General features: G+C 39.6%; 1 protein-coding gene across 1 annotated transcript in view; it reads left to right on the top strand.

Annotated features, from left to right (window-relative positions):
• The window catches only part of KIAA1549 (KIAA1549 ortholog), a 126,717-nt gene that overhangs the window by 95,598 nt on the left and 8,710 nt on the right, over positions 1 to 22,409 (top strand). Inside the window, exons 18-20 of the mRNA XM_046668951.1 lie at positions 2,507 to 2,824; positions 13,572 to 13,618; positions 19,331 to 19,488. Of these exons, the coding sequence (XP_046524907.1) occupies positions 2,507 to 2,824; positions 13,572 to 13,618; positions 19,331 to 19,488 (523 nt within the window). The remainder of the gene's footprint in view (positions 1 to 2,506; positions 2,825 to 13,571; positions 13,619 to 19,330; positions 19,489 to 22,409) is intronic.

The following is a 22,409-nucleotide window of genomic DNA, read 5'->3' as shown; positions in this document are numbered from 1 at the left end:
AAAATTCCAACTCAGGAATCCTGGGTAAATACTAAATTTTGTAGATCACAGTTTTTCATTTTTTGTTAAGTACCATCTGTATGTGGAACACTGTGCTAGATATTGGGATATAGAAAAATGAATAAGACATCTTCTTGGCCTGCAAGTGCCTGGTAGTCTAGCCTGCAAAATGAGGAGGCAACAAGAAGAAGAAAGAGGAATCCCTCATCTTGGCTCTGTGTCTCTCTGCCTTCTTGGCAGGATTCATGGTGCCGATGGAGTCCAAGGGAACCTTCCTTCCCATCTTCAGAGCGTATCTCTCTTGCTATAAAAGTTAAACCTTCTCTAAACTTATGACCACTCGGGGTGAGATTGGCAGTGGTTCTAGCTCTCAGGGACTCTCTTCAAGTGTGTCTAAGATCCTCCTCCCCATTGGAACCTCATTTGGGGTTTGCAGTTGTTTTTCTGTGGCCACACCATTTGCTTCCTTGCAATGCAGCTACCTAGTCAGCCGCTGGAACCACCAGTGGGAACATCATTCTGGCTTTAGAGAGACTCTCTTGCTTACCAGTAGGATGTTGTTCCAGACACACTTTCCCTTTTCTCCACTATGAACTCTTAGGTTGGTGGCACACTACTGACCGCAGTCTTCCCTATCGGCTCTTCAAGAAAACCAAGAATGGGGGAAGGGCCTGCGTGTGGACCTTTTATCCACTTCATAAGGAAAGGAACACAGGGTCCTTCCAATGCTACGTCATAAACCAGACACCCCCTTTGGGGCCCAAAATCCTTACTTAGAAGTCTTAGATAACAGATGTCACTTACGAGAAACTTTACTGAGATATTGCAGTTTTTGAGAAACAGACTTATGGGACCAAGTGTGTAATGTATGTGGGAGTGAGACCAGCCACTCCCTGTTGTGCTGGGAAGAGCACCTGCCCATCTTAGGAGGGAGTCGCTGCTCAGCAACAGTTGTTTCTGTGGTAGAGTGAGGGCCCCTGATGCCAGAGCTTCAGATTCTTCTAAGAGAATCCAGGAATCTGAGTTTTAGGCGTTTTTTTTGGTGAGGAAGATTGGCCCTGAGCTAACATCTGTTGTCAATCTTCCTCCTTTTGCTTGAGGAAGATTGTTGCTGAGCTAACATCTGTGCCAATCTTCCTCTGTTTTATGTGGGATGTCACCACAGCATGGCTTGACAAGTGGTGCTAGGTCTGTGCCCGGGATCTCAAACTGCGAACCCTGGGCCATGTAAGTGGAGCGTATGAACTTAACCAGTACACCGCCAGGCTGGCCCCCTGAGTTTTAGTTTGAAATTTTCAGATTTTAAAAATATCTATTTTTTAAAAGACTATGCTGGCCAAGCAAAACAGGTGTGTGGACTGTTGGGGGTTTGCCAGTGTGTAGAATGGCTTTCTCTCTGGAGTTAAGCAACTGCTTCCCTTGGTGTTTGACCCTGGCATGAATAAGAACTGATCATCTGTTGGACAGACCATAATCATTGGGAAGTGTTTTCCAGACAATTGGCTAAGAGTAAGGATATGTCTGTGGAATAGAGTTTTTTCTTTGTAAGAGACTCACTGATACAAACAGATATGGGATGTCTTCCTTGACCCCTTGAGTAGGGAGATCCAACCAGGTGAGCTAAACCAGGGGCCAGTAGGGAGAGCTTTCTAGAAAAAGACATCCACTCTTCCTCACAGAGGGCCGGGGTCACCAGAACCTCTTCTCTTTTCCTTGTGTCAGTTGTAGTAACCGTGAGTTGGGCTTCTGGAACCACTGAGACCAGAAAGCCCTCTTCTTCCATTGGTTCCGTTTTATGCCTTACAATTTACCTGGTATATATTATGACAACATTTTGCTCATAAGGCAGTATGAGGAAATAAGATTTTTAAAAAATCTTGTTACTTATATCCCTGCCTCTTAGACAGTGGGTATAGAATATGTTTAAACCTTTCTTGATCTTTCATGTTATCCAGAGATATGTCCATTTTAAAGATGAATAATTTCTGAATAATAATTGTTACTATTTACTGTTATAAGTAGTTGTCATAGTAGGTATTAAAATTGTTTATACACACACAGTTGTCATATGGTGGTGATTTTGAACTCTTTTGGGAGTGTGTAGGGCTGTTTTTTCCCATTGATAATAGTCAATAGCCTGCTTTAGTTTTTGGTTTCTAGATTTATGGAATATAGACTCTAAGACGTCATTTCTGGTTGCTTAGGGGCTTTCCATAAAGATTGTACTTCCAGGTACTGAAATGCGTTTCAGATAGTTGATTGAATTTTTCCAGACAAATGATTATTGAATGTTTTCACTTTGTTCTTTTTTCCTCATTCAAACGTTTTGCCCCCATGAAATGGAACGCACGTTCCTCAGCAGTCATTTATAAAATTCTTATGCTAAACCTTTTCCTCAACGTCAGTGAGAATTGTTAAATTCCATTTTGGTCCTAGAGTGTTGTTTTTGGGTTGCCGTAGAAGCTCGTGTCTGATTCTTCTTTACTCTGCTGTTTCCCCACTGCAGTCCGATCCTGACCTCCCAGCAGATGTGCAGACACCGTCTTCTGCTGAGCTGGGGAGGTATCCAGGCCTGCCCTTCCCGGCCTCCCAGTATGTCCCGCCCCAGCCGTCCATTGAGGAGGCGCGCCAGACCATGCACTCTCTCCTGGATGACGCTTTTGCCCTCGTGGCCCCCAGCAGCCAGCCTGCCAACGCTGTGGCTGCAGGCCCCGGGGTCCCAGCCGGCCTGGCTGTGAACAGCACTCCTTCCCGGGAAGAGAGGCGAGCCACTCAATGGGGATCCTTCTACAGTTCAGCTCAGACAGCCAACAACCCATGCAGTGTAAGTATGAGCCTTCTGGAATTCTCTCATGCAAGATGTTGGAGTTTTGTTGCCCGACTGCTTTGCTTTCAGGATCCCACAATATTCTGATTGCACTTGGTAAGAATCAAAGCTTGGATGATGGGTCTTGGTTTTTATTATCTTCTCCTAAGTTAATTCTCAATGTTGGAAGCATTGTTCTATGCAACTCTGATATTTTATTGGAAGTATCTTCCTGGGTTCCCTTCAATGTCATGAAGCGGAGGTGGGGTAACTGTCAAAACATATTCTCATTGATATCTCCATAGATGGTACAGTTTAGAATGTACCCAGATCATTAAGCTTCTTCTCATAAGGCCCCCTGGGACTGAGGAGGCCCTCGAGGCTGTGGGAGTGTAGGCAGCTAGTCCACGAGGAGGCAAGGACAACCATTTTCAAATATCAGGTTTCCATCTTGGGAATTGACATTTCACCATTTCGTCTGCTGTTTTAGTCCTTTATTTTTTGCATATTCCGTCAGTCCTTTCAAATGTACCTTCTCAAGACATGGAAAAGAGGTAAAACTCAAGGATGTAACATTAAATATTACTTTCTGCTAATTTTAGATTAAATGATTGGACTACATCATTTGACTCTGGCAAGAAGGTAATAGGTCACAATTTAAATTGCTTCAAGAAGTGTTTACACTGGGTTCCTCTGATTTTATTCCTCAGGTTAAGGTGAAATTGGGTGATAATAAACCTATGTGAAAAGAATTTTTATCTCTGAAATTGGTTTGAACTTTCAAAGCATGCCCTTAATAATAGATTGTTTCCTTCAAGGCATGGTAGGCACGTGCCTACGGTAGAGATTACTGCTGCCCTGTGGGGAAAAGATCATTCAATCTAGTCACTGTTGTTTTTAATATTAAAATATAGCTTATTTCAATAATATTAAACTACTTCATAATAACAACTGGTTTACAATCTTTAAGGAAATGGATGATAAGAGAACAAAACTCAGTGATAAAATGAATGTGGCTACAGCTGCTGGCTGTCCACTTTAAGCTTCTCTTCTTTGTTTATTCATTCGAATATGTTCATGGAGCACCTGCCGTGGTCTGGGTACTCTGTCAGGCATTGGGGATCCAGAGGTGCACGATGCACAGCTCCAGCTCTTGCGTTCCACTGGGGGATACATGGACAGTAGAAGAGTAATTCCAGTACAGCGTGGTTGGTGCAATGGCAGGAGGAAAGTATGTCGGGGGAGCACCTGGTTGAGACGGGAGGTGCTCGGGAATGATTTTGTGGACAAAGTGGCATCTAAGTGGACGTCTAAAAGATAATTAGTGATTATCGCTGAAAGAAGAAGAAGATTTCAGGTAGTGGAGAAGTACAGCAGAGACACAGGAATAAAAGCATCTGGTGCAAACTTCTTCAAGACAAGATAGAGGAAAAGGTCTGGATTTACCTTCCCTCTAGGACAACTAAAATAACTGGACAAAATATATGGGTTTTCACAACAGTGGACATTAGGGAACAAAAGAGAGGGATTGCTGAGAATTGGGTTGAACCCTGCAGTCGCCCCAGCTTGCTGTCTTAAGAGATTTTCTAGCTGCAGTGCAGGGAGGGAGACCCCAGGCAGAGCTCGTGGTCTCCCTGAGTTGGGAAAATAGATTTGGGAGTCTGGGAAGGAAAAGGCAGCTAGAATTCATAATAGACAGTGCAGGAAGGCAGAGGGATGCACAAAGAGATAAGTCTGGAGATGTGCAGAAAATCTTCATCAGAGTACTGATCAGTTTAAGTATGTGAGGAAACTACCCAAAACTGAGGGAAAAAGCACCCCTCAAAAATAGAAGGAACTTAGGGGCCGGTCCGGTGGTGCAGTGGTTAAGTTCTCATGTTCAGCTTCTCGGCAGCCCGGGGTTCACCGGTTCGGATCCTGGGTGTGGATATGGCACTGCCTGGCATGCCATGCAGTGGTAGGCATCCCACACATAAAGTAGAGGAAGATGGGCATGGATGTTAGCTCAGGGCCAGTCTTCCTCAGCAAAAAGAGGAGGACTGACAGTAGTTAGCTCAGGGCTAATCTCCTAAAAAAAAAAAGAAACATCCCCAGAGCTCACACGGTGGTGGGAATAAGTTCCTGCTGTGGACTGAATTGTGTCCCTCCAAAATTCAGAAGTTGAAACCAAACCCCCATGTAACTATATTGGAGGTGGGGCCTTTAAGGAGGAGATTAGGTTAAATGAGGTCATGAGGGTGGAGCCCTGATCAGAAAGAACTGGTGCCCTTAGAAGAAGAGGAAGAGACACCAGAGCTCGCTCTCCACCATGTGAGGACACAGCAAGAAGGCTGCTGTCCACAAGGCAGGAAGAGAGGCCTCATCAAAACTGAACCCTGTTGGAAACTTGATGTTGTACTTTCCAGCCTCCAGAACTGTGAGAAAATAAAATTCTGTTGTTTAAGCCACCCAGTCTGTGTGTTTTATTATGGCAGCCTGATCTGACTAACACAGCTCCGTTCCTACCAGTCAGCGTGGAAAACCTCATAATTCATGGAGCCTTGGTTAGAGTACTCAGAAGAGTTTTGCCTTCATGAGGGGGAAAGAGGTGGTAGCAGAATTACCCCCAGGTTGCAGCTGCTCTTGTTCTGCCTAAAAAAGCATATAAGCAAGACCTGAACCCAAACAAAGCTCAAGAATGTTCATAAAAAACCCAAAAAGATGCAGCATCCAACAAGGGAAAATTAATATTGTCTGACATCCAGTCAAAACTAACCAGACAAGCAAAGAAGCCAGAAAATGGCACAGATGATAGAATTAGTAGACAAAGATATTAAAAGAATTATTGTAATGGAGTTCCATATGTTCAAGAGGCTAGAGGAAAGGTTGGATGTATTAATTAGAGGTATTGAAGATATTAAAGGATGCAAATCAAATTTAGACGTGAAAACTATAATGTCTGAGATGAAACATATACTGGATGGGATTAATGGCATGTTAGATATTGCAGAAGAAAAGATTAGTAAGCTTGAATACATGGAAATAAAAACTATCTAACATAAAAAAAGAGACTGAAAAAATGAATAGAACTCAGGGAGCTGTGGGACAGCTTCAAGTGGACTGATATACATGTAATTGAGGTTCTCAAAGGGGAGGAGGGAGAGTCAGAAAAAATAATTAAATATTGGCCAAAATTTTTGCAAATTTGATGGATACTGTAAATTTACGGGCTCACAAAGCCTGATGAATCCTATGCATAAGAAACATGAAGAAAACTATACCAAGAAATACCATAATCAAATTGCTTAAAGCCAGTGGCAAAGATCTTAAAATTATCTAGAGAAAAAGGATATGTTACATACAGTGAAACAAAGGTAAAGATGACAGCAGAATTTTCATTGTCCAGGAGACCATGGAACAAAGTTTTGAAGAAACAGAAAATTGTCAACCTAGCATTCTATATGCAGCAAAAATATTTTTCAAAAACTAAGGTGAAATAAAAACTTTTTCAGACATACAGGAATTGAAAGAATGCGTCACCAGCTAACCTGTATTGTAAGGAATGTTAGGGAAAGTTTTTTTTTTAGCAGAAGTGGAGTGATACCAGATACAGATCTGGAGCTGCATACATGAATGAAAAGCACTAGAAATGTAAATATGTGGGTAATTATAGCTTTTTTCTTTATTATTTAAATATTTTATAAAGATAATTGACTATTTAAAACAAAAGTAATAATAATGTATTGTGGGGTTTATAACGTATATAGAAGTAAAATGTGTGAAAACAATAACACAAAGGCCAAGAAGGGAAAAATACAAGTGCACCATTTTAAGGTTCTTCCACCAAGTGGAATAATAGCCCTGGGAGGTGGTAGACTGTGATTCATGAAAAATGTGTAATATAAACCCTAAAGCAACACTAAAAAAATGTAGTTATAGCTAGTAAGCCAACAAGGGAGTCAAAATGAAATAATAATAGTCAGTCCAAAAGAAGGCAGAAAAAGAGGAAGAAGGAAAAGATGGGAAAGAACAGATGGGACAAATAGAAAATAGATACCAAGATGATGTCTATCAATGATCACATTTAATGTGCATGGTCTATACATCCCTATTAAAGGTCAGAGATTGTCAGGTTGGAGAAAAAGCAAGATCCAACTATTTGCTGCCTATGGGACTCCCACATTAAGTATAAAGGCACAAATAGATTAAAAGTATGGAGAAAGATAGACCATGCTTACACTAATCCCTGAAGCTGGAATGGCTTCATCAGTATGAGCCAAAATAGATCTCACAGTAAAAATATTGTGAAGGACGAAGAAGATCATTTTATAATAAAGTGGTCACTTCATCAAGAAGACGTAAAATCCTGAATGTTTATGTGCCTAGTAATAGAGCTGAACATACATAAAGCAAAAACTGATAGCACTACCTGTAGAAATAAACAAATCCACGATCATAGTCAATGATTTCAACGCTCCTCTTTCAATAATTGATAGAACTAGTATACAGAAAGATAGAGAAGACTCGAAGAAGTCTTGAACTAACGCTATCAGCTTGAACTAGCTGACATCTATAGAGCACTCCACTCAACAAGAACAGAAAGAATATACATTCTTTCAAGAGAACATGGAACGTTTACTAAGATAGACCGTATTCTGAGCCATAAAGCTAATCTCAATAAATATAAAAAGATACATATTATATAAACAACCCAATAAAAAATGGGAAAGGATTTGAACACAAATGTCACCAAAGAAGATATACAGATAATAAGCAGATGAATATAAACAATCATCAGATAAAGATGATCAACTAAGATACTTAGTCATTAGCAAAATGCAATAAATCATAATGAGTTATCACTACACACCTATTAGAATGTTTAATATTCAAAACACTGACCACACCGAATATTGGTGAGGATGTGAACAGCTAGAATTCTCATAAATTCTTGGTGGGTATGTCACATAGCACAGCCAATTTGGAAAACAGTCTAGCAGTCTCCTAAAAAAATTAAACATTCACCTGCCGTATCACCCAGCCATTCTATTCCTAAGTATTTACCCAGGAGACATGAAGGCATATATCCATACAAAGACTTGTACATCATAGCAGCTTTATTTGTAACGGACTCAAACTGGAAACAATCCAAATGCTCATCAGCAGGTGAATATATAGACAAATTGTGGTGTAGCCATACAATGGAATACTACTCAGTAATAAAAAGGAATGAAATATTTATACATACAACGACATGGTTGGGTCTTAATTATGCTGAGGGGAAGAAGCCAGACCAAAAAAATGAAAAGTGTATACTATGTGATTCCACTTATATACAATTCTAGAAAATGTCTAGGGATGGGGCAGGTTTGGGAAGGGATATAGGATGAAGGGATTATAAAGGGGCACCAGGAAACTTTGGGGGTGATAGATGTGTTCGTTATCTTGATTGTGGGCATGGTTTGTGAGTATAGACATATGTCAAATTTATCAAATTGTATACTTTAAATATGGCAGTTTATCGTATGTCCATTATAACTCAATAAAGCTGTTAAGATTTCCCCCCCCCAAAATGTGTGTGGTGTGTTCTTAGCAATGAAATTAGTTCTGTCTGACCAATACAGAGCAGGAAGTAAAAGTGGTGAGGCATGAGGCAGGAGAGGGAAAGCAAGAAGCTGATAGGCATAGAACGTAGGTCTCATCCTGAGAGTAATGGCTGGACACTGAAGGGTTCTGAGCAGGCTAGAGGCATAACTAGGTATACCTTCTTGAGAGAGTGCTCTCATTTTAGATTGGACAATGGTTTGTCAGAGTGCAAGACCAGAGGTAGGGAGACAATCAGGAAGATTTTACAATAATCCTGGTGAGAGATGTTCATGGCCCCAGCTAGTGTAATGCAATAAATAGATTCAAGAGGAAGAATCATGTTTAATTGCTGATGGCTCTGAGGCAGTGTAGAAGGAGAGTTTGATGATACAAGATGGGATTCAGAACACTGATGGAGGAATTATCTTTAGAAACAAGGGGATAGATTTCTTCCAATTTAATAGGAAGGAGGAAGGAAGAGTTGGGTACGGATGCAATCAGGTTTGTAGTTGGGTGGCAGGAAGTTGAGGGACCACCCATCTCATCATGGCTTCTATTCTCACAGTGAAGAAAGCAGTCGTTTATTGAGAATAAGGGAAGAAGTGTGGGAAAGCAAGAGATTAGAGGGAGAGTAGAGATTTGACATATTGTGGAGAGTGAGGGAAAACAGATTAGGGACATAGGAATAATTATTTAGCAGTGTTGAGGCCTCTGTAGAGATTGATTATCATGAAATTATAGTGGCACAAATGAAAGTTCTTTAGTTTTGTTTACTGGCATCCAAATACCTAGGTGTAGGCAAGGAGAAAACAGGTAGTTGGATTGATCCAGGATTGGAGCTTTATCAGGCAGATGTGATGGAAGCACAACTGGCAAAAGATATGCAGATTCTAGAGGATGCAGTTGAAATGATGATGGACCATATGCTGAAAGGGAAAGTATAGGTTGGGGGTCAATTAAAGATGCTGGAGCTCTGTAGATACTTCCTCTCAAATCCTTCCACTGCATTACTCTAGTTGGAGCCACCATCATTTTTCACCAAGATTATTGCAGGAATGTCCTAATTGTCTCCTTGCCTCTGGTCTTGAGTGCAGGATGTCAGGGTGGCTGCTGACAAGTAAAATACCATTCACTGATGTTGAGCAGGCTGAAGAGCTGGGAGGCTAACACAGTAGATGCATCCTGTGGATGACAGGAGGACTTGGAATGAAGAGGAAGACCTCCGAGGAGCCTCTTAACTTAGTCTTGGGTTTTCCAAAGGGAAAGTTCCCATCTCGCTTTACGACCTGAACTTGTTCACTGCTGGCCCCTGCATGTTACTTCTGTCTGCTCCCAGTGCTTGTTGAATTGTTCTGTAGAGAAATCTGTAGCCATGTTAATTCCCCCATTCCTTGTAGGGGATGTACGTATACTATTTGTGAGGAAGCCTAAATAGTTCTTGGCACTTAATAAGTTTTCATTTTCCCCCTGAAGAGCCTGTGTTCATTTTATCTTCAGATTCTGCTCTTTCATTTACTTTACGGAAACTTAGTTTTATTTCTGAATTGGTTTTCTTACTCTATTCCATATATTGGAGTTGAAGATAGCAGTTGTCTTTATGTTGGCTCATCTTTGTTTTGTGTTCCTAGTGCTTTAATTGCTTTGGCTACTTTGTTCTTTTTTCTCTGCCTCTCTGCCCTCGTTATGATTATCGTAGGTCTTTTGTATGTGACATTAATTTGATTTTAAGTCATGTCTATTCCTTTCCTTGCTGGTTGATTTCTTAGAGTCTTAATGGCATGGTTTTGGTCCTCAAATGATTTCCACAGTCTGTGGTCTCCCGTTTCAGTTCATTCTGTTGTTTTATCATCTCGTCATTGAACTTAAAAAAAAATTGCTGTTCTTAAGTTCTTTTATAATTCAACATACTTGTAGAAATTCTGACTGTTGTATTTTCTTCCAGACGAGGTCCTTTGTCTTTTACTTACATTCATTTTTTGAAACTTGTGTGTGTGTGTTTGCCTGTTTCTTGGCTGTAAATGTTTGCAGAGTTGCCTTGCCGTTCTGATTTCCTCCAGTTCATGGTTAAGATGGGCAACTCTTGCCTGACTTCGCTTTGATTTGCTGGAGTGCGGGTACATTCACCTTTGTAGTCTTCGTATCCTCTTTGGGGCCTGTGTCACTGTTGAGGATTGCTTCCGTAACCTGACTTCGTGGAGGAAGGGCACGGCAGGGCCTGGTGTGCCAGGTCCGGTCCTCCTTGGGACTCATTCTGCCATCTCTTTAGCAGTCGTGTTGCACTTTTCATGCTCCTAAATGCACCCCCCCCGCCCCCCAGGCAGAGCAAACTGAACTCCGGAGAGCTTGTGCTCCCCTAACACCCAGCCTGATGACTTGAGAGATAGGGCAGGACTCCATGGTCCTTCCTGCTTTTCCTGACACCCTGTTGTGCTATTTAGGGGCTTCTGCTATGCAGGTTTTTCCTTGATTCTTACCCCCTCCCCTCTCCAGGAGGCCTATTTACCCTTCAGTCAACTTCTCCCCCGTTGTGTAGCCAGAATCGGTTGTTTTTTCCTTTGGCCACCACTCTTCTGAGTTTGTGGCATGATTCTGTTCCTTTCTTTACTTGTATGGTTTTTGTTGATGAATTGTAGCAGTAATTTTTGACAGATTTTTCTTATTATTTTTATTTGCTCATTGTTCATAGGTGTCGGAGATTAACAATTCTGTGATAATGCCTTAATCTACGTCTCAACCAAGAATTCCAATGCATAGCAAGACTGTTATAAACACTGTTATTGAGTGGTTTGCTCATCGTGGACTTTTGCTGTTACCCTTATGTATTTTAATGAGAATGATAGCAATTTAATGTAGTGGAAAACCAGACTCATTGGTTGTATCTGTGCATATCTAATATAATTTCAGCATGTTTATAAATTGGTCGTAAAGGTACTGTTTGTTGCCAGGAGAAACGTGATCACCCTTTATTTGCTTCTCTGTCTCTGGCCACAGTAAAAACCATAGGAATGTGGATTTCAAGGTGCCTTCAGTTACATCATAAGCCTTTATTTACCATCTAATGATGTTTTTGCTCTTTTGTTGCCAGCATCGGGGTGTTCCTCATGCATTGGTGAGTCAGGCCACTTGATAGGTGGTATTTTTCCTTTTTGAGCAAAGTTAGCCTCCCTGGAGTAGACCTCTAAGTGGCAGGTGTGGATACCTGAGCTCAGACATTTACAAGCAGGACCATCCCATTTGACTTGCCTTTCTCCCTCTGTTGGCTCGTTTTCTCCTGATTAGAAAGAAGGGATGTGTTAAAATGGGATTTTTATTGACATAGCTGATTGAAACCTTAAAATTCTATTTTGTCCCCCAAACTTTTAGACAAGTGTGACCCATTTGAAGTAAATGCCTGCCATTCTGTCTGCGACTTTTTTAAAAACCTTTTCATTGGGACATGCAGTCTCTAGAAAAAATAACTTTTTCTGACTACAATAGAGTTGAAATGCCTAGCACTACAATAATAAAACAGATAAAGAGCGGACAGCTATTTTTCACTGTTTTTCTTTTAGTTTATCTCTTATGAGACCTTCTGAAATCCTGATAGGTAAACTGCTAAGTCTTGATCTTTTTTTCTTTTATTTTGCATATGAATAGGTTTAAAAAATCCAAACTGTGCTGAAAGCACAAGGGCCACTGTGAATAATCTTTCCCCAGTCTCAGCTTTCTCTTTAATTATTTGGAAAAAGAATTGAAGCTCCTTTCCCTCCTATTTCTCCCTTCTTCCGTAATCCCCTTTGGCTTATTTTACCTCAGTGGGGGAACTCTGCAAGGTTCTAATCTCTCTCGCTCTGCCAAGGGGATGAAAGCAGAGAGGGTCAGAAGGTAAGGTAATCTGAGCACAGTTTCATATCTAATAATCCTTTTGAACTCCGTGAGGTGTAGAGAGTGCTATATCCTTCTTGGTGTATGGAAAAAAAGCCCAGGAAAGCCTTGGCCAGTCTGTTTGACTCCAAAGCCTCTACTTTTTTCTCTATAAAGTAGAGATTTCTTCAAGGGGGAGAGCCTGGTTAGGGGAACCATGGGCAGTGCAGTGTAGTGGTTATTAAAGGCATGGTCTTTTGAGTCAAAAAGACTTATTAGGAGGAAATTACTTAACTTCTTTGTGAGTTGGTTTCATCTATAAACAGAGAAAGTGAGCACTTTTTAGTGTTACCGTGGGCCTGAGTTAGTGCTGGTGCAGTTCTTACCACAAAATACTAGCTCAATAAATGGCAGCTTAAAAAAAATAAAGATCTAATATTAGAGCAGGTCCAGAAGCAAGGCTGACTTGGTGACTTAACTGTGAGGTCCTAATCCTGGACAGCCAGTTGGTTCAAACTATTGGAGTTGGATGAACTTGATCCAGAGTTACTGTCCTACTAAAATATCTGATTCCAAAATAATGATTCACAGTTGTTGAAAGAAATTTTGAAATAGGAGTCCCATGTGTGTTAGGGTTAGGATATGCTGATTTCATGAGGTCTGCAACCTCGATATATGTTTCTTTAAATCTGATAATATATTGTTTTAGTCATAGAGCACTTGGTTAGCTCAGATGAGCTCAAGTAAAAAGAGATAAAGGATATGGAATCTAAGGGCAAGGGGTATGGCTGGGCCTCCTTGGAGCCAGAAAACTGTCAGAAACTGAAGCTGTTCACTTCATCTTTAAGAATCTCTCTAATTTCGAGTTGTCTTTATATTCTTTCTCTTTTTACAACATTCTACAACATGGTACAGCATTTACATAGTTTAGTTTCTTGAGTGTGTTTGAATTGCTATTGGGTACTCACTGGACCTGGTGACCATTGTGGTCCATGTTGATAGAGTCATTTGTACTAAATGTGACACGGGGGCCTCGATGTTTAGCAGATGATACAGTTTTGTAGAGCATCAGCTGGAGGGAAGAGCAGGTGCAGAAAGCCTGTCTGTTATTCAAATTTTTATGAAAGAAAGAGAAAGGTCTAGAAATTAGTTGTTTTTCAAAGCTTCGCAACCCAGTTCCCCAAACTGAAACTTCTGACATTACTTGATGGCTGAATGCCCCAAAAGCATGCTAACTTTTTATGAGGAATAATTCTCTTGGAAGTTGATCCTATAAACCTAAATTTATAAATTTGCTGTTGTCACTTTGTAATAAGTATTGAATGTTAATCTTCATCTTTTTTTTAATTTCTTCCAGAGATATGAAGACTATGGAATGACTCCCCCTTCAGGCCCATTGCCGAGGTAAGATTTTCAGGAGAAAACGCATTAGGACTTTCTCACATAGGCTGTTTTTATAATTTTATAAACTCATTTCTTTTAGCTGATGTGGGCAGTGGCAAAACTCTGAGTTGTGTGTTCTCTCGATCTAATTAGAAGAGGTAAAAAAAAGTTGGAATTTAAGTTCTGCTTCCAGTAGTGACAGATTAGATAATTTGCTGAGGACAACTGGAAAAGCTAGGCAAGATTTTAAAATAAAAAAATAAAACCCAGATAGCTAACAGGGCAGTGAAGTGATCTGGAGCCAAGATCCAGGTGATCTTGGAGGTGAGCCTTGCCTTTTGAGCTACTTCCTTCCAGGGGCACCTGCTGATTCTGGAGAAAGTGGCTGAGAAACTGAGCAAAACTTTTGATAGACTCACATAGCTAAGGAATCATGAAAATGCAACATATCGAAAGTTGTGGCTACATCTAAAGCCGTGTTTAGGGGAGACTTTGATCCTTAAATGATTCAAAATATATTTGAGAAGAAAAATGGCTGAAAATCAACGATCTAAGCATCCATCTCAGTTTTAAAAAGATCCAATTAAATCTAAAGGAAGTAGAAAGAAGGAAATAATACAAATAAGAATAGAGGGGCTGGCCCATGGCTGAGTGGTTAAGTTTGCGGGCTCTGCTTCTGCGGCCCAGGATTTTGCTGGTTTGGATCCTGGATGTGGACCTAGCACCGCTCATCAAGCCATGCTGACGCGGGGTCCCACTTAGCAGAACTAGAAGGACATACAACTAAAATATACAACTATGTACGGAGGGGCTTTGGGGAGAGGAAGAAAAAGAAAGATTGGCAACAGATGTTAGGTCAGGGCCAATAAAATAAAATCTCTAAAAAACAATAAGAAGAATAGAAATTAATGAAATAGAAAACAAGTACCATAATAGAGAAGGTCAACAGACTAAAAGTTCTTTAAAAAAGGCTATTAAAATTGATAAACCCCAGGAGAGCTTGATCAAATAATCTGTGTAACATTATGAATAAGAGGAATGAAAAAGGACATATTAATCCAGATTTTACAGAAATTAAAAAGATTTTGACAGATTTTTAAAAGACAGATTAAAAAAATTTTTACAGATTTTAAGAAGATTTTATGAGCACATTTTTGTTAATAAATTTGAAGTGGAAAAATTCCTAAAAAGACAAAACATGCATAGTCATGTAACTATTAAAGAAATTAAAATCATTAAAATTCTTCCCACAAAGAAAACTCCAGGCCCAGGTGACTTCAACAGTGAATTCTCCCAGAAACACTGAAGGAAGAAAAGATGCCAATGCCATACAAACTCTTCTGAAGAACAGGAAAAGAGAGAACACTCTTCACCTCATTTTGAGACTCACATAACCTTGATACCAAGGACAAGACAGGAAGGACAAAGACATTGCAAGAAAGGAAACATTAAGGGGAGTTTCACTCATGAACAGAGATGCAAAAAATTGGAAACTAAATATTAGCAAACGTATCCAGCCGTGTATACAAAAGGATATCTCATCACAACCAAATGGATTTATTCCATCAATGCAAGGGTGATTTAACATTTAAAAAAATCAAGCAATCTAATTCATGACTTGGAGGACAATAAAGGAAGAAAATCTTCTCATTTCAATAAATGCACATTTAATAAAATTCAACATTGATTCATGGTAAAAAAATCTTAGCAAGGGATAGAAGTGAACTTCTCTAATCTGATAAAAGGTATCTTGGCAAATATTACTTACTGGTGAAATGTTAAAAGCTTTCCCTCTGAGAACAGGAGCACAACAAAGATCCCTGCTTGCATGACTTCTGTCAGCATTGCCCTCTGGGATCCTAGCCAGTGTAATAAGGCAAGAAAAAGAAACAAAAAGATTAAAGAGTTCAGAGAAAGAAATAATACTGTTATTATTCACAGATGATATAATTTTTTAGTAAAAAATCTTAAAATGTCCACACACAGGGGCTGGCCCCATGGCCGAGTGGTTAAGTTCGCACACTCCGCTGCAGACGGCCCAGTGTTTCGTCAGTTTGAATCCTGGGCGCGGACATGGCACTGCTCATCAAACCACTCTGAGGCGGCATCCCACATGCCACAACTAAAAGGACCCACAACTAAGAATATACAACTATGTACTGGGGGGCTTTGGGGAGAAAAAGGAAAAAATAAAATCTTAAAAAAAAAAAAGTCCACACACAAATTGTTAGAGTTAAAAGAATTTAGCAAGATAGCTAAATTACAAAGTAGATGGATGCAAGATCAATATACAAAAATCTGTTTTATCTCGATTTATGAGCAGCAGACAGAAAGTAACTTTTAAAGATTCTACATAAAAGAGCATTCAAAAATATAAAATATCTCAGAATAAATCTAACCAAAGATATTCAAGTCCTCTAGAGAAAGATGTTCGTGGATTGGACAACTCATTATTTTTAAAATGTCGGTTTTCCCCAAGTTGTCTACAGATTCATTGCAATCTCATGCAAAATTCCAGTAGTTTTTTTTTTTTTTTTCAAATACATGGAAACTGACAAGCTGTTTGTAAAATTTATATGGAAATGCAAAGGGCCAATAATAGTCAAGACACTTTGAGAAAGAAGAGTATGGTGTTAGGACTATTCTAAATGTCATAAATTACTGTTAAGTAGTTAAGACAGTGTGGTATTACTGTAAAGCTAGACAAATAGACCAAAGGAACAGAATAGAGTGTCCACAAACAGACCCACACACGATAGGACAGATGGTTTGTCACAAAAAAGGAATTTCAGGAAGACAGAGTTAATCTCAGAAATCATACTCAACTATCCTTTCAATGACCGGAAGTCACACAAAAGTAGGAATGTTATCTGCTTCCTCATGTTTTCCCCTTACTTTTCTTTATTCGTTCTCATTTTCAGAGGGGTTTGTTTTATTTTTCCTCAACCCTCCTCCCTACCCAGGCACTGCTTTGTGGTCCAAAAGCAACAAAGGCTAAGGGAACAGGTGGAGCTCAGGTGATCCAGGCATAAGTTAACGACTGGGGATCCTGTGATCTGGTTTACTCAGTTCGGTTCAGTTTACACCTGTTATCCAGCATAATTGTTAATAACTTTCACTCTCAAAAGTGTTCTAGTTTGGATGATCAATTTTATGGTTATTCAAGTAAAAGGATTCTAGAGTTTTGGATCACGTGAACTATCTGAGCACACAATTTAGGATAAAAGGGATGCAAATGTAGGCAACAGGGGGCTGATTGGGTAAAGTAGAAATAAGTAAAGGGCAAGAGCTAGTTCCTGGGTGGATGGTGCAGACAGTATGATTAGGTTAGGCACGCTCCAACATACAGATCCTGAAGAAGGAGCGTGCCTTATGTTAAGCTCTTAGATCCGGAAAGCGGGAGATGTCAGACATCTCTCTCTGACGTCAATCTGAAAGCAGTAGTTAGTTAAATAGAGTGATATAGATAGCCTGGGTTTCAATTTATGAAATGCACTCAAGAAATAACACCATAAAATAAGGGCAAGTCAGTCTACGTTCTCATCAAACTGGTTTGATCTATTAATAACTGATTGATTGTCATCTGCAAAGAACTGTAGTTAGACTGTCGTCTCTTTTTATTCCTGACTTTTTTTAGAAGAGTGGTTCTCAAGGTGGGGCTGTCAGACCCATAGAGGGTCCTTGAGACCCCTTCTGGGGGTCTGTGAGGTCAAAACTAGTTTCATAATAATATTAAGGCGTTATTTGACTTTTTTCTTGATGTTTACACTGAGGTGCAGAAGCAATGGTGGGTGAAACTGCTGTGATTGATTCACTTAGCGTGAATCAAGGCAGTGGCACCAAAGTGTTTGAGCGCTCATCACATTCTTCAGCGCTCTGCAATCGCAGTTTTTAAAAAATGCCAGTTTTATGTTAGTTTGTCCTTGATGATGTAGTGAAAATCAATTTTATTAAACCTTAAGTCTTTAATAGTCTGTGTGACAAAAGAGGAAACACGTGTAAAACACTGTGCTGAATATGGAATTTTAAAAGAAAAGCACTTGTTCAGTTTGAGTTGAGAACTGAACTGAGCTTACTGCTGGCATGTTTTTTACTTGAGCAAACAACTGGCAGACATTGTTATTCAAACTTGGGTGTTTGACAGATGCTGTTTTGAAAATGAAGGAAGTAAGCCTATCATTTCAAGAACAACTGACAGTATTTGTTGCCAATGATAAAACTGAGCTTTCAAGGGACAATTGGAATTGGAAACTTTTGTCTGCCACTGTGTACTTGACAGCTACCTGGTACTTAAAGACTTTTCCAATTCCGATGAGCTCGATGGTGATAGTAGTGAATGTGATTTTTGATACAACAAAATGAAATGTATCAATGTCTAGAAAGTCTGCATAACGCAGTGAACTAATATTTTCCAAATGATTGATGTCGGAAAATCATACATAGGGCCATTCAAAGTGCAAGATAGACCAGTGGATTTTAATGTGAACGGAGTATGAAAAAAAGTTCATTGATATTGTTTCAGATTCCACATTGCCACTAACCCTCAAGGAAACTTTGTTGAGTTTTGGTGTGGTATCAAAGAAGAATATTTATCTGAAATATTATTTGAATAAATATTCCTCCCTTTTCCAATTACATATTTATGTGAGGTCAGATTTTCTTCTTAAAATAACTTACAACAATGGTTGGAATGCAAAATATATGAGAATCCAGATGTCTTCTATTAAGGAGCTTTGAAAAAAATGTAAAACTCTTCTCCCTAATATTTTTGGGGGGAGGGTTGGAAAATATAGTTAATTTCATGAAAAATGTTGACATATAATAAGTTTAATATGGTTATTTTTAAATGAATTTTTAAAATAAGTATTAAAAGTTGTTTTCACTTTTAATTTTGAATACAATAAATATCTGTAAATACAATCCACATAAACAAAAGCTCTTGGGAGTCCTCAGTTTTCATGAGTGTAAAGGGCTCCTGAGACCAAAAGTTTGAGAACCACTGCCATGATGAACAGGCTCATCAGTGGTGCTTTAAAAACTGCCAGTGTCTGGCTTCTGCCTCTAGAGATTCTGTTTTAATTGGTCTGGGGTGCAGTGTGGGCACTGGGTTTTTAAAAGCTCCCCAGGTGAGGGGCCAGCCCCATGGCCAAGTGATTGGGTTCACATGCTCCACTTCGGTGGCCCAGGGTTTCACCCGTTCGGATCCTGGGTGTGGACATGGCACCGCTCATTGGGCCGTGCTGGGGCGGTGTCCCACATGCCACAACTAGAAGGACCCACAACTAAAAATACACAACTATGTACCGAGGGGCTTTGGGGAGAAAAAGGAAAAATAAAGTCTTTAAGAAAAAAAAATAAAGCTCCCAGGTGATGCTGATGTGCAACCAAGGTTGGAGAAGCACCACTTTACTCAGATTCTGGAGATGAACCAGCCCTGGAACATCACCTGCGCCTTCTTTTGGTCTGTAAACTAAAGCATTTCTTCTTCAGTCATCTGACAGAGATTTTTCAAGCATCAGCTGTATCCAGGCGCCATTCTTAGCGCTGGAGAGCTGTCAGTGAGCAAATAGAAAAAGCCACTACCCTCAGGGAGCTCAAGTTCCGGGAGAGGAGGTGAATAATAAGGCAACAGACAATAGCTCTTCTTTTTCTGTAGGGCTGAGGGTGGACCTAATAAAATACCAGAGCCAGGGTAAAGTGTGGTCCTGATGCTGGGGTGTGCTTTGCCTTCAGACCAGGTTTTGGCCCCGGTTTGCTGCAGTCTTCGGAGCTGGTGCCTCCTGAGCCCCAGCAGCCACAGGCGTCGGCTGATGCCCCATTTGCTGCCCGAGGGATCTACTCTGAGGAGATGCCGTCGGTGGCCCGGCCTCGGCCTGTCGGTGGCACCACAGGTACACGTGGCTATTTTTCGCTAACTTCCGGCAGAGGGCATTTTAGATTTCCCAGGGTATCAGTATCCCCATGTTCAGCAGCCTCTCCCATTGGTTGAGAGCTGTGTTCCCTTGGATCCTAGTGAAGACGTAAGGCAGGGGAGATGGGAAGGGAGAGAGTGGCTGAGATGCCAAGATGGATGTCCTCTGATTTGTTCCTGAATCAGTCTCTCAAAAGCAGTCCCTTTACATGGAATTCACAGCATACCTCTTTGAGGGAAAACGTTTCTGAATTCTTACAGTAAACTGAAAGATCTATTTCTGAGCTCTTGGCATGGCATTAAAACAAGTTTTTGTTTTCAAGAAGGTACTTTTCCAGCTTGTAATAAGCAACTCTAAAAGTTGCTGGACAGTGATTGGAGGGAGATTTGGTTTTGTCATTTCTGGGAGGGTACAACCACTGTTTTTTCTCCTCGAGCCTCACCTCCCTCATTTTTTCCCTTTTGCCTTTGTTAGTATCATCATCTTCCCTTTTTAAATTTTCTTGTCATTTTTAATGCCTCTATACCTGAGTCCTGCTGTCCCCTCCTGCTGTCACGTATGTGGGCAGAGTCGGCGGTGGAGGGCCTGGGGCAAGCTGGTGGTCATGTGGAACTGTTTTAGTTCCTTTTCACCCCTCTTTCAAACCCTCGTTAAAAGAACACTCTAGGCGTCATTCGTGGGTAATTGGTGCAGCTCTATACCTGATAATTCAACAGTGAAAGCTCATATGTTCTATAGTGGTTTTCTAATTCATTTTTAGACTTAAGTATTTGCACATGACTCTTCTTTCCTTTTAGTATTTAGGTTTTCCTTTAATTACCTGTTGGAATTCAAATAAAAATCTATATCAGAATATCTCCAGGTAGAAAGTTCTCAGTTTATATTCTTGAAAGAATATAGTTTAAAGTATCTAATTTCTGGAAATTTTGAAGCCAGAGAGAAAATAAATCTTGTTTCAAAAAACTTCTAGGGCTGGCCCTGTGGCCGAGTGGTTAAGTTTATGCACTCCACTTTGGTGGCCCAGGGTTTCACCACTTCGAATCCGGAGTGCAGATATGGCACTGCTCATCATGCCATGCTGAAGCAGCATCCCACATGCCACAACTAGAAGGATCCACAACTAAAAATATACAACTATGTACTGGGAAGCTTTGGGGAGAAAAAGGAAAAATAAAATCTTAAAAAAAAAACAACTTCTAAAGTATATTTAATTAGTTGTTTGAGAAACATTATGCATGATTTGGTTTACCTATAAAAGTATAATATTAGTATATTCAGCATAAAGATACAGGTCTTTATTTTGAAACCACAATTGAAATTTATGGATTAAATTTCTTTTCATGATTCAATTTTGCTTTTTAGAAATAGAGCTATAACACCTATATTTTAACAATCTAACTGCTTTTAATTTTTGTCAGGTTTTGAGATGCATGTAAAGATTAGAGAAAAGGAGGGGCCCTCAGAATTTTGTAAAGCAAAAAAGTAAGGTTCTCTGCATTGAGTGTCCTCAATTATAGCTACATTAGGAATAAATTGATTTTCAGAAAATGAGAAGAAAAGAAAAAAATACTTTTGTTTTAGAGTCTCATGGGAGTTTTGCATTAATAGTTGAATTCGGAGCAAATCCTCCTTAAGTTCAGTAGATGCCTGATGTTTATGAGGGATTTGTCCTGAGATCTTTGTAAATCCTCAAATTTTCAAATGCTGCTGTGCCTTATAATTGCTTTCCCTAATCAGTCCAACAGAAGTATAAGTGGACCAGCTAAGAGCTCCTCTGCAAACCCATAATGAGAGACGCTGCTCATAGTTGACTAGCAGCAGCAGACACGGCTGAGCTGAGATTCTCATGTGGCAGGTGGCTGGTTGCCCCACCAGTTGACCTGAGGTCCAATCATGTACCCTAAAATTAAAAATTACTGTTTCATGTCGTAACACTTCATCTTTTGAATAGCTGATGCTATAAATGCTTTATTTGTGAATCTTGTTCAGTGTACCTAAAAGCATCTGTGTAGTTTAAGATCCTGAGCTTTGTTTCTTATACAGCTCTGGATACTCTGAGAAATCCTCACAGTTCATTGTTACCTCTCTTACTGTGTTTTATTACAAGGATTCAAAGTCACCCTTTTATTTTCCCTGTTCATTTCTTCACCCTCCTGTTTGAAGGTTTAATAAGAGACTGAAGCTTTAATAAGAGGAGCCATTACATATTACATAATTTATTTTGCTATTTTCTAACTTTCTGGACAATATGCACTTTTATAAGTTCATCAAGGAACTAGTTTAGGCCAATTCCAAATTTGTAATTGTTGGTGGATCATTAGCCGTTTAGGCAGTTCTTGTATTTTGCATTGTCTGTCAGTGAGCAAAACAAATAATGTATCCTGATGTCCTGCAGGGTTTCTCATACTTCACAGGTGCTAAGCTTTGCAGAGAGTCTTATATCTCCTATTAATTGTTGCTTATTTGAACCTTGTTGCATAACACATATGCCAAACAAAATTCAGACATACTCACTTTTAATCTAGAAGAATATAAAAATTATGTGTATGAGACATTTGAAGAGGAAGTTATTTTTTAGTAATTTTTAATGAGATTAAATTTTGTAAAAATTTGTAATGAAAAAAATTGAGACATACTAGAAGAGTTCCCCTTCTGACTATATAAAATTATCAAATATGTATATATCTAAAAATTACCAAAAGGAAAATAGTGCCTAGGGATGATTTACAGCAGGTATGACCAAGAGGTATATTTATTGCAGAGAATGGCTCATATAAATTGATAAATGAGCAAACCTCAAAAGATAAATGTGCAAAGGACAGGAAGAAAGAATTCACAAAAGAAACGTGTTTGTGTATCATGAAAGTAAACATGAAAAATGCCAGATTTTAAAATGATAA

Source organism: Equus quagga, chromosome 8 (assembly GCF_021613505.1).
Source record: "Equus quagga isolate Etosha38 chromosome 8, UCLA_HA_Equagga_1.0, whole genome shotgun sequence".
Lineage (NCBI taxonomy): Eukaryota > Metazoa > Chordata > Mammalia > Perissodactyla > Equidae > Equus > Equus quagga.
This window is presented reverse-complemented; position numbering and strand designations above follow the sequence as displayed.